Below are 19,105 nucleotides of genomic sequence, written 5' to 3'. Positions count from 1 at the left end.
TAGGCAGGCACTTAGCAGCTTGCTCAGTCCCTGCTCAGTCCCAGCCTCGGGGAACTAGAAAGAACCCCTACGGTCAGTCTGCCACCAGGAAAGGGACTGTTTTCCATATCCAGCCACCACCTCGACAATCCGTGGAGCCTGAGAACTGTGGAGGCAAGGAGTAGGGAGAGGTCAAGGCCAGTCTGGAAGCTGAAAGAGGAATGCAGCATGATATAGACAAGAGCAATCATAATAATGATAGCTAGCGATTATTAACCCAGCAACACGCCAAGCCCTGTGCTCATTGGTTTACATGCACCATCCTACTGAATCATCATAACAAGCTTATGAGGTAGATGCTATCATTATCCCCATTGTACAGATACGGCTAGGCTTCAAGCAATTAAGCAACTTGACCTTGGTCACACAGTAAGTGGCAGGCAAAGCCAGGAATTGAGCCATGCCCGCCTGAAAATGAATCAGATGACTTTTTACCCCTCAGCTACCCTGCCTGTGGATAAACCTGAATCAGACACAAATTTCAAACCACAGGTTCTATTACAGCGTTCATCCTACTCCTTCCTTGGCCCCACAGCCCCGACCGGGGGCCTTTTGTCTACCTGGTCAGTGGTTCTCAAAGTGTGGTCTCCAGACCAGCAGCATCAGCATTGTTAGAAGTGCAAATTCTCAGGCCCCACCCCACTCCACCCTTCAGACCTATGGAATCAGACCCCCTGGGAGTGGGGCCTGGAAATCTGGGTTTCAGCCAGCCCTGCAAGAGACTGATGCAGGCTCAAGTTTGAGAGCCACTGCCCCAGGTAAATGTCCCAACCCCTACCTGTGCCCTTCCCTCCCTCTCCCCTTGCAGCCCTCATTCATTCTCAGCCCCAAACCTGGAACACATGCTGCCCTTCATCTTCAGCTGCCTCATCACTCACCCGCCTTTCTGGATCCAGCTCAAAGCCGATCTCTTACAAGAAGCGTTCCCTGATCGATAATGATTATGCCTCATGTTTATATAGCATTTTTATCTTTCAAAGACCTTTCACATGCGTTGTCTCATTTCATCTTCTCAACAACCCTGCCAGGAAGCAGGGGGAATATGATCCCCTTTTAACATGTGAGGAGATGCAGCCTAAGAGGGCGGGCGAGGAACTTGCCCAAGGACATAGAGCCAGTTAGGGGCAGAGCCTGGACTAGGACTCAGGATAGTAATCCTAGGTGAGTGGTTCTCAAAGTGTGGTGCACGGGCCAACAGCATCAACTTCACAGGGAACTTGTTAGAAATGCACATTCTTAGGGCCCACTCCAGACCTCTTGAATCAGAAACTCTGGGGATGGGACCCAGCATCCATGCTTTAACAAGCCCTCCAGGTGATTCTGAGGTAGGCTAAAGGAAGAGACCCACTGCCCTGGGCCCAAAAGCTTCAGAAACATCTCCCTTCACCTGGAGTCATCCCATCCTCCCAGAATTACTGTGGTCAGGTTCACGTGTGAATTTCTGCAATCTTTCACAACTGTAACACATCTCTGTTAGTCAGTTTCATCACCCCAATACACTGAAGTAAGGAACTAGGTATAACTGAATTTTATAAATATCCTAATTTCTAGCAGAGTGCATTTCAGTTCATTTGGGCTTAATTGCCATTTGTTGATGAGATTGCTAACAGCTGGTAGGGTCAGGAACGGTCACAGTGATGGCGTACTTTCCCCTATGGGCCCATTCATTTGCTCTTCATCCCAACGTTCCATGCACATATACCCGGCTCCTGTGATGGGCAAGATCCCTTCAAACTTCTCACCTAATCATGAAGCCATGTTGTAAAGCAGTGTGTCTCAAACTTCAGTTTTGCATAAGCATCGCATGGGGATCTTTTGAAAATGCAGATTCTGATTCAGCAGGTCTGGGGTGGGGCTTGAGAGTCATATTTCTAACATTCTCCCAGATAACACCAATGCTGCTGGTCCAGGGACCCCTTTAAGTAACGAGGTTTATAAACCGTGGATTTCCAGGTAGCAAGATAGAAACTCAGATAACCAAAAGAGAAGGGGTGTGGAAGTCTTTAGGGAGCACCTTTGCACTCTTCCCCAGCGTCGGCCCCTAACACGCCCTGCCTTGCATTTTACATTCCAGCAACACCGAGCAGACTGCTTGTGTTTCCCCGCATACATCATTCTCTGTCTCGTCTCTGCCTGGAAGCATCTTTCCCCTCCACTTCACCTGGCTGAGACTCCTCTTAGAAAACCTTTTCTGAACTTCCCATGGCTGGGTGCCCTTCCTCTTGGTTAGGAGCCCCTCTTGTGTGCACCCAGGAAATCCTGTACGTACTCTCTCAATCATACATATAATTGTATGATTGTTGTCATGTCTGCATCCTCCAGGAGACCCTGAGCTCCTTCACTGGCCTCACCCACCAGTCAGACAGACCCAATCAGCTTCCCCAAAGAAAATGCTCCCCTAGGAAGGTATAAAGTCAGTGATCAGTTAGGTGAGATAGGGGTTCTGCTCATGAGCCAGTGGGTAAGAAATATAAGCAAGCCAAGAGAGCCAAGAAGAGGGGGTGACAGGGCACTCTCTTTGCCTTGAATTCAGCTGTTTCTCTTTGTTTGCTTTGTGTTTATGGCTGGCTTTTAAACTAGTCTATAAGCAACCTAAGATTGAAGACTTTGTCCTAAGGACAGTTATAGCAGGGCACCTTGCACATAGTTGGAGCTCAAGAAAGATCTACTGTCTGATTAATTGGAGGGAAATGATGAAAAGGATGAGAGTAAAGCTAGAAAACTGATTTAGAAATTGTGTGGCTCTCTTGGGGGAAAGGAGGCATCCATTGAAGAAATAACACCATTATAATAACAGGCAGAAAAGAATCTTTCATCAGCACTGTCTCGGACTAGAGAAGAGAATGACTACAGCAACGAGGAGCTGGCGCCCAGGGCTTCTCCTCGATGCAAAGGAAAAAAAAAAAATATTTGAGACAGTGTTATAAAGGCAAAAGCAATATATTTGTTTCTGGTAATATGGGAAAAACAAGCAGATGGAAGAGGGAAGGAGGGCCCGTGCATATCTGAGTCTCTTGTGCTACCAGAATAGAGGAATGAAGGAGCATAGGGTGGGAAGGGCGGAGGGAGATGGCTCAGGAATTTGCTTGTCATCTTGGCTGGAGTGAGCTTGAATGGGAGAGAGAGAGACTGAGAATAATGGGAACTGGTAGATCAATCAATCAGCAAATATTTATTGAGCAGCTACCCTGGCTGGCAGCTGGAGAGAGCTCAGCTGGAGGGAGGCACATTAGAAAATTGTCTATAAAAAGGTGGTTGTGGGGGAGAGAGGGAGGGATGTGTTCTTCTGGAACAGGATAGAAGGAGATGCAAGGCGGCTTTGTTGTGGGACTCCGGGGGCCGTCACGCACCTTGTAGCTTCTGTGGAAAGCACCTCTGGAGTTGGGCCGTGGACAGCCTGCAAAGCTGTGCACCACAGGCCGGGGGAGAACCCCACCCCGTGAGAGAGCTCTGGTCCTCCAAGAGGAGGGGGAGAGCTGCTTTCTGGGGAAAAGACCACGATGAGCCCAGACGGGTCTGCTCACCTATCCCGCTTCCCTTCCTCCTCAGGGCTCCGGACGCTACTCTATCTACATCGCCAATTATGCCTACGGTAACGTGGGCCCTGACGCCCTTATAGAAATGGACCCTGAAGCCAGTGACCTTTCCCGGGGCATTCTGGCACTCAGAGATGTGGCTGCTGAGGCAGGGGTCAGCAAATATACAGGTATGCAGAGTGACATGCAAGGCTGTGAGCTGGAGGGGCTGGAGGGTGGGGCCGGGGTCCAGGCCCTGCCAGGCCAAGTCTAATTCATCAGAGACCACAGGAGAGGGTGGGTTTGTGTCCTTGGGGAGGAGAGGATGAAGGCTTTATTCTATCCCACCACCTACAGAAGGCTCCTCCAACGCTGCCTCTCCAAGGGCTGACAAGATACCTGGCAGGTGTGGGCTTTGGGGGCCACAGTGGGGGGCAGCAGACCGAGGGTGAGAACACCACCACATCGTCCTCTCCCTGGGACCATTGCCTGCCCCGTTCCCTGCTGTAACCTGCATGATGGGTGAACAGGTTCTGCAGGAGAAAACTGACAACTCACAAAGGCCAAGATTTAAAGCATTCTTTATTGCCAAACAGCAGATGAAATTATTTACTTACACATAAGCGGCCAGGAATTGAGTGCTAAATCCCTGAGCTTCAGCTGGGTCCCGTCTCGGATAACTGAGCTCAAAGAATTGTGTTCTTGTTCCAAAGCTCTCCAGCACTTCTTCTGAAGGCACGCTCCCCCCGCCTCTCTCTGGATGGGGGGACCTATTGTCAGAGTCTCTGACGGGGAGATCTTTCTAGGGAGAGCTGTTTTTCTAATTCCAGCCCGGCTGCTGACTAAACTCTGATCATCTGCCAAGAGACTGCTGATGGCAGAGCAATCCTGTTCCTGTTTTGGGTGCCAAAAATCAGAAGCGAGGGCTGTGCTCAACTTCTCACGTGAACTTCAGCCCGCTGATGCCCAACCCGCACTTTGGATGTAGAAATTCTCCCATTGGTTGACCCTCCCCACGTATCCATCCTAAACTGCACTATAGACTTCCAAAGTGGCAGCCTGCCTGAATCCGAATCCCGAGGCTGGGGTTGGGGGGAGAACTTGAGAGGTCACAGGCAGTCCCCCCGCCGCCAGACACCTGGGTGGTGGCATAATCTCAGAGTCCGGCCCAGAAAGGGTTGTCACGTCCTCCCCTGAGTTTATGATGCCTTTCTCTAGCCAGCTCTCCACCTCGGTGAAAGGGGGAGATTAATGCTGACCTGTCTGACAAAGTTTGTGGGAACAAATGGCTAGACAATAAAATAGTTTGCACAGCTCCAGCCCCATCAAAGTGCTCGGGAGCTCTGCACGTGAATGTGCAGCGGGAAGGCTGGGTATCAGTAATAAACCATGTTTTCCTGGGAAAAGGAAGAAACAAGCAGGAGCTCGAGCTAGATTTTTACAGTCAGTTTTTCTGAATAGTTCCCAGTTCTGTGCACTGGGCTGGCTTGGCAATTAAGTGCCTTGATCTGCAGGAGAAGGAGGGTGGGAGCTGAAGCACTTGAAAATGATGAGATGGAAGGGAGACAAGGTCTGGGAGAGAGGGTTATACACAGAATAAAAGAATTCAGAAGGTTGCGGCTGGGTCTGAGCACGAAGGGGACATTGTTCACGCCGGCTGCGCTGGCAGAGGGGCTGGCAGGAACCGAGGAGGGGGAAGGAGGGAACCAAGAGGAGACAGCTGAGGAGCACGGATGGGGATGGGAGCACCAGCCAACTGTGCTGGGCTGTGCTGGAAGGACTGAGCAGCTCAAGGAAGGGACGGCAGCTTCCGTGGAGCATGCAGGCAGGCGGGGGCAGCTGGCGTGCCCAGAGGACACGTTAGAGCAGATTTGCAGACTTCCAGAGCCATTTGGCTGACAAGAACCTATTTGGCCCACCAAGTTACTATTCTGTCTGCCCGCCTTCCTCAGCACACCCTTCTCCTGCCTGCCAAGCCCCCCAACTCTACCCTGCAGCCCCTGTTGCCACTCCGTTAAGCGACACATGGACATCTGGCCAGAAAACTAGCCCAGAGCGCCCCCTGAGCTCCAGGAATGGACCCCAAATGGAAGGGCCACCGCACAGAACCCAGCCTGATTGCTGAGGCCCCGGCACGTGGCCAGTGCTCAGCTCCAGGCCAGTGCCATGGGACCTGGGAAGCGAGGAGGCAAGCCGGCAGCGAGGAGCAGGGCCCTGAGCAGGCTGGGAGGGAAGCTAGCTGTGACCAGATGTGCAATCAGGGAACTGCAGGTCTGCAGCCAAGCCACACAACACCCATCTGCCGGACAGACCTCAGAGAAACTTTCGTGTTACGAAAGAACAAACCGAGGTCCGGAGAGGAGAAGGGACTTGCCCAAGGTCATACAGGAGTTTTGTAGAGAAACTAGCACGTAAAGCCCCGTCCCTTTTTGCCTAAACTGCCAAAACCTGCTGACCTTTCTGATGACCTCCGGCTTGAGAATCCTGCTCCAGCCTGCAAGATGAGAGCGGCTGGTGAAGGAGGAAGGCCCAGCACCCACGGGGAACCAGCCCCGGGGAATGGCACTCAGCACTGTCAATGTGGTCCCCGGTTTTTGAGGCTGAGGCCCCTGCGGGCCTGGGGTGCTCCGGGCAGCAGAGGGAGGCCCGGCAGCCCCGTGGGCAGACCGGCCAATGGCGCTGCCCGCACCCGGGCTGTCCGGCTCCGGGGGAGAGGGAGGGAAGGCCTCCTCTCCAGACCCGATTCCGCGGCGGCCGCTGCTCCGCTGGGTCACAGCGCCATCTAGCGGCCAGCGTGGCCTCTCTCGGGGGACTCGAGGGCCCCGCAGGGCGGTGGTGCGAGAGCCGCTGGTGCTGAGTTGAGCAGACATTAGGCTACTCCCCATGGTTCCTGGTTCGATGAGAATCCCAAGCCCTGATGTCCCCAGCTGCCCGCAGCCTCCTGGAGGCCGGATGTGCCGGGAACTGCCTTGCATGGCAATCCTGAGAACTAGTCTCCCCATGGCAGAGGGCCTGACATGGAACCCAAGGAGAAGGAAGCTGGGGACCAAGAGGTCTGCTCTGCCTTTGCAGCCCCGAATGACCTTGGGCACGTCTCTCAGCCTCTCTGAGCACCCTGAACTAGCCATCTAGCACAGCTGCTAAGAGGACAGGGTCTGGAGCCAGAGTGCCAGGTATAGATCCTGCCTCCACCACATCCTCCAGTCCAGGCAACAGTGGACAATTCATTACCCCATCTGGGCCTCAGTTTTCTCACCTGCAGAATGGGGGTGTTGTGAGAATGAAAGGAGGTAAACAGGACATGTCTGGCACTGGGCCTGGCACACAGGTTCTGCCCACTGAGCACAGCAGACATCAACACCCTCCTCCTCTGAGGTCCTGACTTTGTGACCCCAGGGCCCTCTGCTGGGCATCTCCTGCATGTAGGGAATGCCATGCCAGGCACAGGGGGAGCACAAAGCAAGCAGACCCAGCCCCGGCCCCGAGGCATTCTCCACGCGTCCCCTGGCCTGTCCTCCAGCCCTGGGCACAGGCGTGGGCATCTTCACCCCATCTCCGCTGGAATCCATCCCTCTTCCCTTCTTCTCTCTTGACCCTGCCTCCCCCGGCCTCTACCCTGTCCCCAGGATCCCTGCATTTGGAATTCATCCTTTGAGGGAGCATCTGTCCGGGCTGCAAGGTGGTGATTAAAGAAGCCTTAATAGAAATTTGGAAAGAAAATGAAGGTGGATTTATGATGTTGGGTGGGGAGTTGCACTGTTGGCTGGGAGCAGTGCTGAACAAAGCGGAGGGCTGATCTGATTTATAGGAAGTCATTACTGTAGGAGACGGAGATGCCTGAAGCCCAGCTGAGGCCTCCTGGCGGATCCCACCAGCCAGCACCAGAGAGGTGACCGGGGCCACAGAGTGGGGGCTAGAGCCATCCAGGTCCCCAGGCGGGCACTGACCTTGCAACAGGAGCGCAGCCAGATCTGACAGGCAGGGACAGGCAGGCCTGGAGTGACAGGCTCCTCAGCCGGGGCCCAGGACCCCCAGGGAGTGCAGCCATGGCCTGCCAGGGGTACCCAAAGCCCCAGGATGCACAGGGTGTCAGATGCAGTAAATGATTGACAGGAGGGGACATCATTTTTCTTTTAAAACAAACATAGATATGTTATCCAACACAAATGCTATCTTGGTAGGCATTTTCTGCAGCTAAAACAAGAGATTTTAAAGCAATGTCAAGCCTGTGGCTGGTTACTCTGGACCTTTCCAGGAGTGCAGAGCCCGTCCCTGCCGAGAGGGACTTTAGTAGAAAGGTTTGAGAGTGTGCTGTGGGGATGGCACAGCTCTGGGGTCCCTCAGATGTGGGTGGGAGCTGTGATCCTCTGTCTGCCACCTACGATGATACCTCCCTGAGCGTCCCTTCCTCACCTGGAACAAGAAAGGGTGAGATGAACGGCGCAGGGTCCCTTGTCCAAGGGACCAAACAACAGGGCCCAGAGGAGCTATTCCTGCCACTCCTTGACCTTCCCTCTCTCCTGAAACAGCTTCTTCCAGGCCCCTCACTGTCTGGGCATTGCACAGAGAAGAACCACTTCCTTCCTGCGCCCATCAGGTGCCTGAGGTTTGGAAATCCCACCAGTGGACAAATGATCGAACCTGGCCGCCTGGCCACCTCCCCCTCAAAGTCCTGCAAGGATGGGCAGGAAGGATTGGGGAAGGAATGTCCTTGTCTCGTACCCTCCATACCCATGCCCTGGGAACCCTGCCCAACATCTGGATGGCTCACTGAGGCCTCTCGGATGGCAATGCCAGCAGCAGCACAGTATTACTGTTAGAATTTTCAGGAAATTTAGGATGAGAGACCCTGTTAACATCCTGTCCTTCTCACATCCCCTTCTCCAACACACGTGTGTGCACACGTACACATGCACTGCCCATTGCCCCACCCCTATACTCTTGAGTGGTTTTGCTACTCTTTTACAATATCTTGGATGTTCTTGGCAGCCTGCAGGCCTTGGCATCCACCAGAATCATATTTCTATCAATTAATCAGCAGAGTAATCCCACGGGTCCAAGTTCCTTGGCCCATGGGCCTCGCTGCAGAGCCTCCACAGTACACAGTCTAGGTGGGCCCAGGAATCCACTCCCAACCACGCTTGTCCTGTGGTCCAGCCTGGAGGATGCACTGAGAAGTGGAGTGGAAGGAGACTTGGAGAGCGTCTCATTCTCCCACCCATTTTACAGGGAGGGAGAGCAAGGCCTGCAGAGTTTCCTAACTTCCTGCAGCCAGAGTGGGCGCTAAGGTGGGGCAAGAACCTGGAGGCCTTCCTTAGAGAGCCAATCCCCTGCTTCTTCATCCCTGGGTCCTTCGGCCCACAGTTTGGGGTGGTCCAGCAGCATGGCTTCCCCATTCCCCACAACCCCTCTTTCTCATCCTCACCCACCCACACCTCCAAGGGCTGACCCAGATGCAATCCCAGAGATGAATCGCCTGCACCCAAATTGGACTTGAGTCTGCATCGCCCAAGTGTGGGGGTTCAGAGGTTTAGCGGTGCAGCTCTTAATGGTAAGCGAGGCTGCCCCGTGGGGCTCAGACCCGATGAGCGGATCATCAGAGGGGTGCCGGAATGTGGCAGGAGGAAGGGGGGCGCTGGGGGAGCTCGTTTTCCCCTGTGGTCCAGCACTCCTTCAGGAAGGCAGGGCAGGGAGCGGCATTCACACCCCACAGAACAAGGAGGCCTTTGAAGCTTGAAAGTGCTGGGAAAATAAAGGGATATTATTCACCCAGCAGGTGGGAAATCGTCCCAGCTAATGACTATGTGGCACCTGACATTTTCCAAGGTACCTTCCAAAAAACACTCACTTAATATTTATGATAGCCCTGAGAAGCAGCTATTATTATTATCAGTCTCGAGTTATAGGTGAGAAAACAGATGCTCAGAAAGGCTCAGTGATGTGCCCAAGGTCACACAGCTCGACCTTTCTGATCCCCAGTCTTTCCCACCACTAGGGCTGCCTTTCCAGCCCCAACGAGGGAACTGCTTGTCCCCAAGAAGACGTACTGGCCTCAAGAATAAAAGAATTAATTGATGTAAAGTGGAGTTTAAGTCCCTATTGGGACTCCTTCTCCAAGGCTAAATAAAGGCTGACTTCCTCCTTGGTAGCCCCATAAAGTGTGTGCTACCCCTTAGGAGGGGAGGACAAGGTGGGGATGATGGAGGAGGGGGGAGGAAGAATGGGGGGAGGAGGAGGAAAGTCTGGATAGAAGATGCTGAAGAAGGGGCCTCGGTCATGAACCAGGCGGGGAGTGGAGTGTCAGACCACACTTAGGATGGATGGATTTTATTGGTTTGGAGAGGACTTACATGATCCACCTGGGGGTAGTTTCCCCCGCAGCATCAGCGAGGGGTACAGACACCCGGCTGTCCGTGCCTCAGATCCCAGTTAGGCCCTCCATCCTGTGGCTGCTGGGGCCGGTGCCCAAGAGGCCGGCTCACTGACTGTCCACTCACCTGCTCCCCAACTGTGCAGCAAACTTGCCAAGAAAGAGTTGTGGGTAACATCTCTGTTATGGTCTGGTTGCCATGGCAATAAATTGTCACTAATTAGTAGTGTGGTTACCATGGTAATTTTCTAGTAATTACAGGTTACAAATGGTGCAAGGCTTCAACCCAACCCAATTAGTTAATTAGAAAGATTTAGAAATTTGTCCAAGAGGGAAATAACCTGCTTTGTAGAAAATGAAAGGAATGTGTCACAGCTTGGGAGCCAGAGGCAGAGAGGAAATTGGAGGATGCCAGGGCCGGGAAGGAAAAATGGAGTTGCATGGCGGCAAATCCCGCAGCCCCACCTGGAATTTCCGGGGGCCCAGGCGAGGCCGAGGGTTTCTCACGGAAGCCTGCTCCTGGACTGGAGTCTGGCAGGACCAGGGCAGGAACAGCTGCCAGAGCCACTCGGCAGCAACCCTTTGAATGGGCAGAAGTGGTGCCCAGGTTGCAGCCCAGACCCCTCCCTGCTGGCTTTAGGAAAGGCATCTGAAAACGTCCTAATGAAAAGCACATGCCACATCTTGGATGATGCTCCCCAGAAGCTTTGTGGATTTAGTGGCTCCATTTTCATGAGGTTTGGGCTCTCCTTGAGAGCTAATTAGATTACCTGAGAGGAATCTGGAGGCACAGGGCCCAGAATGTGGTAACGAGGAGCCCAACCATGGGAGCAATGAGAGTGGCAATGCCATTTTGCCCACTCTGTCCCCCTGGCCCCAAACACCGGCCCTGGTGCACAGGCTCTGTTTGCACAGGTGAGAATGGCCCCATGATTTCCTCCAGGGACATCTCTCAGAGGACAGGAGCAGCCTGGGGACCAAGAGAACCTTCATCCCAAATTAGCACAGTCGCTCTGCGGAAACCTCTGCCCTATCCAGAGGCGGGCAGGCAGGGGGCCTGGCCTGTCATCCCTCAGGTCTGCCTGAGCACTCATTTATTTTAAAAAAAAAATCGAGTTCTTCTGAGCGCTCTGAGAACTGTTCTTATAGTACTGAACAGTCCTTTAGAGCAGCGCTTTTCAAACTTTACTGTCCACATAAAGCACCCAGGAGATCTGGTAGGATGCGGGTCCTGATTGGGCCGGGGCCTGAGATTCTGCGTTTCTAACAAGCTCCCAGGTGACGCCCCTGCGGCAGGTCCGCGGACCTGGCTCTGAGTAGCTAGGTTGTAGGATTCACAGAGACTTTTCACGTGTCTCTCCTCATTTTATCCTCTCGAAAACCCTGAAATAGAAAAGGCAGGTCATGCTGGCCCCGTTTTATAGATGAAGAAACTGAGGCTAAACGGGTAAATTGCCCAAGGTCACGCAGTTTTGTAAAAATCCAAGGGGGGACTAGAATCCACGTCCTGGTCCTGGTCGGGCTGTTTTCTGCTCAGTGTTTCCACCGTTTGGGGGGGTGGCTTTGGGGGCTTTATTTGAAAACCACCGATTGGGGGTGGTTTGTTCAAGACGTCTGAAGATTGGACTTCTTGATGTGGTAGCTCAAATTTGATCTTGGAGACTTCAAACCATAATGTAGAGCTGGCTTGATTCCTTTCTTCCTTCAAAAATATACACTTTATTGGATTTTTTCCCCTTTCAAACTACAGAAGCAATTCTTGTTGCAACAAGCCAAACAATACAAAGACATTCAAAAAAAAGGCCAGCTACTGTCTCTCCTTCCTTCCCCAATCCCCCCTGTCAAGGTAGCCCAAGGCGCAGCCTTTCCCACCTTTCCCCAAACTCAAGAACAAGCTTGCACAAACAAGTCCAGGAATATCATGTGCTTTCCTTTTTCTTTTTTTTTTTATAAAAGTAAGATCACACAGTACTATTACTTGGCGAATTGTTTTTTCATTTAACAGTATGTCATGGGCACGCTTCCAAGTCAATACGTATGGATCTGCCAGTCTTTTTAGTAGCTGCAGAGTGGTCCATCATATGGATGCGCCGTAATCCATCAACCAGTAGCTGTTGATGGACGTGCAGGTTGTTCCCAATTGTTTACCACGTCAAACAAAGCCAAGTAAGCATCGTTGTACCTACAGCTGGAATCTACTCCTGTAGGTTCTTAGAACAGGGACGCCCCCAGTGTCTTGACCAGCATGTGTGTGACTAGGGATGGGGCTGGGGGTTGTCAGGGAAATCTGTGACTTGACCCAGATGTTGTGGGTAGAGCTGGGATTAGGATTATTGTCATTCCACCAGCGAAGGCAAGGGAAGGACCTGTGTGGTGGCCTTTGTGTTCCTTAGGTCATAGAATCATTCCTTTGGCACAAAGTGACCTGATCTTGCTCCTCACTTGCCTTGTCATCAGTGTGGTCACCCTCCACACAGGTTTGTGGGACTGTGAGTCCAGATCTGGGCTCAGGGAAACATCCAGAAAGTTGGAATTCCAGCACCCCAGGTTCTTCTGAGGCATCACCGTAGCAGCTTCTCAGAGGCAGCCCCCGTCCTCCACACGGGCCTGGGGCTTTGCTTCTGCCACCTTCTGTGCATCGATGTCCTCTCCTAGGGGGCCGGGGTGTCAGCGTGGGCCCCATCCTCAGCAGCAGCGCCTCAGATATCTTCTGTGACAACGAGAATGGACCCAACTTCCTCTTCCACAACCGGGGCGATGGCACCTTCGTGGACGCTGCTGCCAGCGCTGGTGAGTGCAGCCGCTGCTCTGTGTCACTTAGACCCCCAAACCCACAGGGGACTCTGGGCTGCCCTGCCCCTCCAGCATGACCTCACAGGCCTCAGGGAGAGCAGGACAAGTCATCCTCTGCACCACACAGGGAAACGATGCTTGTCACCTCCAATTCCACATCCGCCAGGGCTCAGGCCACAGGGGATGTTTGCCATGGGAAGAGGGGGACCTTGAACTCCTGACTGTTATCCATTTTCTAGCAACTGAAATTGGCCCATGTTCCTCTGAGTCTTGCTTGGGTCTCTCAGCATCAATTTCCCCTCCAAGCTGCCTCTCTGCATCCCCCTCCCACATTCATCTTAAACATTCGATTCAATCCATTAACCATTTATTAAGCCCCTGCTAAGTGCCAGGCTAGTGCTAAGAGCTGGGGATGCTGACCTGAGTAAGGCTAAGACCACCTCACCCCCCAGACACATGCACACAAGGCACTGACATTCTAGAGGGGGAAACAGACAAGTAAACAAATAGCTCTAATAAGAAGCAGAATAAAATCCACATAAAACAGTGCTCCAGGCTCCCAGTGTGCTCTCCTTCCTCTCTCTATGCTCATCCCTCATCTGCCTCAGGGCCTTTGTACCTGCTATTCTCCCCCCTTGAAATGCCCTCTCCCCCTTCTCTATCTGCAGAACTTCTATTTATCCTTCAACACTCAGCTCAGATGTTATCTGTGAACGCTTTCTTGCCTCCCTCTATGGCACCTAGCAGAGATTGGCACTCCCTCCTCTGCGTTTCCACTGCCCTTGCATGTACCTCTCCCCCCGGTTTCTACATAGCTATAACAATCTGTCTATGTCTACAAGGACTGGGCACTATTCTGTTCATTCTTGACACAATGCTCAGCACACGGTGGTCACCCAGTAACTTTTGCTGAATGACAGAGTGGACGCCCCATAAGTTTGTGGATGTAATCAGTCTGCCCTTCAGCCACTTCTCCCCACCCACGTCCTCCCCACCCTGCCAACGAACAGAAGGTTTGATTTTGTCTCCTTCTTGGCGGCATAGGGACGAGCTCTGGCCTCTGGAAGAAGAGGTGAGCGGGGATCCAGACACATAGATCAGAGCTCCAGCTGATGCTGACGGCTAGCATCCAATCCCCGAGCGTGTGCTAGTCCATTCTCTGTGACTTAGGAGTACCTGCTGCCCTGCTGTCTGCTGGGAGTTCCCAATTGGAACACCCCTCACACACTTGTAGCCAGTGGATCCCCGTCCTTGCCTCTCCCTCTTCTCCTTCCCCAGCAAAGCTAAAGTTGGAGGCAGCTCCCCTGGCCTGTCCTCCCACCCAGCTCACCCCTCCTGGTGCTGTATACTCTGGCAGCGAAATTTCTCATTGCTGAAAAATCATAAAATGAAGAGGAGGCGGTGGTGGAGAAAACCTAGAGGATTTGATAAGGTGTTAAAGAGATAGAAGCAGAGGTGAGCGAACAAGTTGGAGTGGGAGAAGGTATCAGGCAGGAGGAGAGAGGAAAGGTGCTAGGCCCGTAATTGAAAGTCAGAACGATTGCAGGGGCTTAACAAGACATGTCAAGAGGGCATTCATCACCCAAACAGATGCTGCTGTGAAATGCAGCCTGGCACCGATTATTCCCGTGAAAGGGAACCAGCTTCTTGTCAAGGTGCCTCGTAGATAGGAGAGAAATGGGCCAACACAGAAGGCCACCGACATTAGGGCTGGCGGCGGGGGGGGGGGGGGGGGGGGGGGTTTCAGAGAATTATGGGGTATTAATCCTAGAGGTTGGAGGCAACCCCCGTTCCTTTGCAAACTGTCTTTCTCAAGCCTGGGTCTCACTGCCTCTTCTCCCCCCATCCCACCCCTCCTGGGATCCTTCCCTCCCCCAAGAGGGTGCTCAGCCTCCAGGGTTCTCAGGGTGTCCCTCCCTCTCCTGGCTCCCATCCTCAGGATCTCTGTGTTTGCAGCTGGAAAAGCCCCAGTGCCGTGGGGTCTGTGATCCCCACCTCCCACTATATTGTCCTATTGCCCACCAACTCCAAGGGCCTGGTGACCAATGGCAGTTTGTCCTCCAAAAGAGTCAGCAAGGGTGTTTAGAGCTGGTACCCCCTACCTTTCAGCTCTGCCCTTGGCCTGAAGGAACGTGTCTGCCTTGGGCAGCCAGGAGCTCAGGCCATCCTTTGAGTAAAGCCACCCTCCGTCCTCCCCCAGGATCAGCTCAGTCCCATGGCCACTGGCAGATGCAGGGACAGTGTAAGCAGATGCCATTGGACACAGAAGCTTCCCTTCCTCGATCTCACAAGGCCCGCTGTGGGTTTCTCTGTCATGGTGCAGTATTTTCTCAGCTGTCACCAACATCCCCAGTTGCATTCTGTCAAATTATTTACGTGTCTTCCTTCATTCAGCAAGTATTTACTGACAACCACCGGGTCACCACAGGCCCTGAGACAGACGCTGTGTGAACACAGGTGAACAAGAAGATAGACCCTGACCTCATAGAGCGTAAGGTCTAGAGAGATAACAGGACCGTGAGCAAGAAAACCACGAAGGAGCATAATTGCACGTGTGATCAGCGCGATGGAGAAAAAGAACAGGAGGCTGTCAGAGTGAATGACAGGGAGGGTGGGAGGGGCTGTTTTTGTGAGAGTGGTCAGGGAAGGCTTCCCTGGGGAGGTGCCATTGTAGCTGAGAGCAGAAGAAAAACAAGGAGCCAGGTACCCGAGAGCCAGGGGAAGAACATCCCGGGAGGAGAGACCAGCTTGAACAAGGCCCCAGAAGCTGGAAAGTACTTGGTTTGTTTGAGGAATGAAGGGAGCACAGGGTGGCCAGAGCTTATGAGTAAGGGGGAAAGTGGTACCAGAGAAAGACCAGGTAAGGTGGGCGGAGGCCTTGCACTCCCTGGACAGGAATTTGAACTTGACCCAAGAATACTAGGGAGATTTAAGCAAAGAGTGACAATCAATGTAACATCACCCAGTGGCAGTGTCGGCACTGGCTGGGGAGGCCTTCAGTCCTCCAGAATTTCCACCAGTCTCCTTCCTCCCACCCATGCCCCCCAAAACTGAGTAAAAATAGTGTGCTTGCTGGGCAAATGCCGCTTGAAGATAAGTCTCTGGTCCCCTTCACAACCAGATGGCAGTCCCACCTCCCGCCCCTAAGGAGAATTCTGGGATGGCAGCCGCATCTCCTCATCTGCTCCCCAGAGGGCAAGGGACAGAGGAGGTGACCCTGCCTTGTTGCTCTTCATGGAGCTCCCGCAAGGTGAGTGGTGGTGGAGGCTGCAGGGGGCGCTGTCCTGAGGGTCCTGCCTTTCCTCCCAGGTGTGGACGACCCCCACCAGCATGGGCGAGGTGTCGCCCTGGCTGACTTCAACCGTGACGGCAAAGTGGACATTGTCTATGGCAACTGGAACGGCCCCCACCGCCTCTACCTGCAGATGAGCGCCCACGGGCAGGTCCGCTTCCGGGTAAGAAGGGGCCTCTCCCTCCCTCTCTTCTGCCACCAGCACTGCGAGTGGCCCTGCCTTGTCCTGGGGATGCAACCCGGCCTGTGCCTCCCACCAGGCTGAGAAGGAGCTGTGGCTCTGGAGAGCCTGATGGGGGTGGGCCACAAGGAAGGCAACATCTGGGGGACCATGGACTCCATCCTGGGCTGCTGCAATGTCTATAGTTTCCGGAGCAGAGAGAGCCGTGAGCCGAGGAGGGAGAGCAGCCCCCCAATGTGGGTGGGAGCAGGGCAGAGGAGCCCCAAAAGGCTGACTTCGTTCTCTGCATTGGGGGCACCTAGGTCTTGCCAAAAACCCCGGAGGGAACAAGAAAACTCCAGCATTTGCCTGAGGCTTGATGGTACTGGGGAAGTCTCCAGGGACCTTATGTCCGGCTGACCACCACAAGTGCCCTCCCCTGTAGGCAGCCACCTGGGGGTGCTCAGGCCCCTCCCTGCAGAGGCTTGAGCCCCAGGCTCTCTGGGTGAGGAGGAGATGTCCCTGAACTTGGGACAGTTGATTCTGGAATCCTGGATGATTCTCATCTTTATTCAGCTTTTTGTTCTCACCCAGGTTCTCTGCCAGGGGCGACTTTTCCCCCAACCCAGTACATGGGACAATGTCTGGGACGTTCTTGGTTGTCACAAACGGGATAGAGGGTGCTACTGGCATCTCGTGGGCAGAGGCCAGGCATGCTGCCACGTGTCCCACAATGCACGGGACAGCCCCACAGCAAAGAGCGATCCAGTCCCAAATGTCGGTGCCCAGGTGGAGGAGCCCTGCTGACCTTCTGACGGCCCCTCCCCAGAGCTCACAGGAGCCAGGATAATAGGAATAATAGATGCCCCCTTGTCAAGGCCTCCCGTGTGCCAGGGACGGTGCTAAGTGCTCCACAGACATTATCTCAGAGGCCCAGGCGTCCCGTGGGACAGCCCCAAGGGCTGTGTAGGTTTCCATTTTTGTAGAATCAATAGAATAATAACGAGCTTGGGATCCTAAGGTCTCTGTTCCCCAGCTCTTAAGGCCCTGCTCAGCCCACCCTGGCCAGCTGGCCAGGCTCTTAGTCAGCCTCATTACAGCACTGATGGGGACAACGTCCCTCTTCAGCCTCCCCAGAGCAGGCAGCTCATTCCTGCGGCCAACAGAGATGGCTTGCCGTCAGAGGCCCGGGGCAGAACCAGGCCCATGGGCCACAGGACACGCCCAGAGGGCCCAGAGACACCACCTGTGCCCTTCCCAGCCCCGGAGGCAGCAACAACACAGCAAACAGCCACTGCTGCCACCTTCCCTGGGGCTGCCAGCAGGGGCAAGGCCAGGACAGATGCCCATGATCCGTCTCATGCCCCTCTATGCCAAGCATTTCACAGGCAGTCCTCACATCCTGGGCAGCTCTTACCAGCCCCATGTTACTGATGAGGGAAGTGAGATCTAGGGGCTTAGATAACTTACCTAAGATCATACAGCTGGTCAGCTGAGAAGCCTGGATTCAAGTGCACAGCACTTTCCAGGGTCCACCCAGCTTCCGACTCTCACTGCGGAGGAGGAAGGATGCCTGCTGGAAAGGGCATTGCCTCGGGAATCAGAAGCCCTGGCTACGGCCTCATGCGTTAGCTCATGCGTTAGCTGTAACTATGGGCAGGTCCCATCCTTCTCCGGGACTCGGTTGCCTCGCCTGTAACATAGGATACTAATGTCCGTGCTGCTTCAGGGATGGGGGGAGGGCTACACGTGATCCTGGCTAGGGAACAGCAAGTGCTTCGCTGGTGAACCGGGACTGTTCCTCTTACCTCCTTGTTCTACAAGCAGCCTGAGGTTCTTGTGGTCCTGAATGCGGCCGCTCGAGTCCCATGCTGGGAGGGGAGGGGGCGTGTTAGGTCGAGCAGCATCCCCCAGGACACACACAGTGCGGGGAGCCGGCCTCTCGCCCACTCCCAGCCTCCCCTGCGTCTGCCTGCTGACCTGCAGCCCTCTCCCCTCCCAGGACATCGCCTCGCCCAAGTTCTCCATGCCCTCCCCAGTCCGCACGGTCATCGCCGCCGACTTTGACAACGACCAGGAGCTGGAGATCTTCTTCAACAACTTCGCCCACCGCAGCTCCTCAGCCAACCGCCTCTTCCGGTAGACACTTCAGCCTGGCTCAAGGCTACCCACTTGTGATGGCCAGGGGTCAGGGAGGAAGGTGTGGGGCTCAGAAGGGAAGCTCCAAGGGCTGAGGTGGGGGAAGGTCCCCTGATAAAGGAACAGAGAAGAGGGAAGGACAGGATTGGGCAAGAGACTGCGAGAATGGAGGGCGAATCCTGGGCAGAAAGCCGGCCTTCTGCTGTTGTGGGGAAAAATGGGCAGAGGGACATGGTCAGGTGCCCAGAAACCAGGCTCCACACTACCACAAAAAAGGATGACAGTCAAATCCATTTGGGCACACCTGGGTTAAGCAAAGACAGGCAGGTTTATTGACTGCAGGACTTCTCAGAGCCTTAACATCACCATGAGTATTTTTACTTTCTGAAAGATGGATGGAGTATTCCAAATAGATTTGACCACAGGACACTTTTTTCAAAGATTTTCCTCTTGGGACTGATGCACTGGAAAGCATCCTTTGAGAAATGTCAGATGAGACAAGTAATGGTAGACAAGGAAAAGGGAGTTACAGAATGAAAGCATCTGAGCATCAAAGCATCTGAGCATTGCGTCGAGGGAAGAAGGGTTGGATTTTCAGAGGCAACACATCTCTAAGAGGGGAGGCCATTGGCATCAGTCACCGAGTGCTTATTTAAAGTGCAGAGTCCCAGGCCCAACCCAGATCCCCTGAATCAGAATCTCGGGGGTGCGGCCCAGGAATCTGAATTTCTATCAAGTGCACCAGGCATCAGGTAATTCTTATCAAACTGAAGTTTGAGAAGTGCTGTTGGGGAACA

The 19,105-nt window shown here is 53.7% G+C and overlaps 1 protein-coding gene across 2 annotated transcripts in view; it reads left to right on the top strand.

Moving 5' to 3' along the window:
- The window catches only part of CRTAC1 (cartilage acidic protein 1), a 135,632-nt gene that overhangs the window by 96,840 nt on the left and 19,687 nt on the right, over positions 1-19,105 (top strand). For both annotated transcript variants that reach the window (XM_046653618.1, XM_046653617.1), the window contains exons 5-8: positions 3,589-3,745; positions 12,580-12,714; positions 16,027-16,172; positions 18,172-18,308. In XM_046653618.1, the coding sequence (XP_046509574.1) occupies positions 3,589-3,745; positions 12,580-12,714; positions 16,027-16,172; positions 18,172-18,308 (575 nt within the window). The remainder of the gene's footprint in view (positions 1-3,588; positions 3,746-12,579; positions 12,715-16,026; positions 16,173-18,171; positions 18,309-19,105) is intronic.

The sequence above is a fragment of the Equus quagga genome, chromosome 2 (assembly GCF_021613505.1).
Source record: "Equus quagga isolate Etosha38 chromosome 2, UCLA_HA_Equagga_1.0, whole genome shotgun sequence".
Classification (NCBI taxonomy): domain Eukaryota; kingdom Metazoa; phylum Chordata; class Mammalia; order Perissodactyla; family Equidae; genus Equus; species Equus quagga.
Note: the sequence above shows the minus strand (reverse complement) of the source record. Positions and strands in the feature narration are given on the sequence as shown.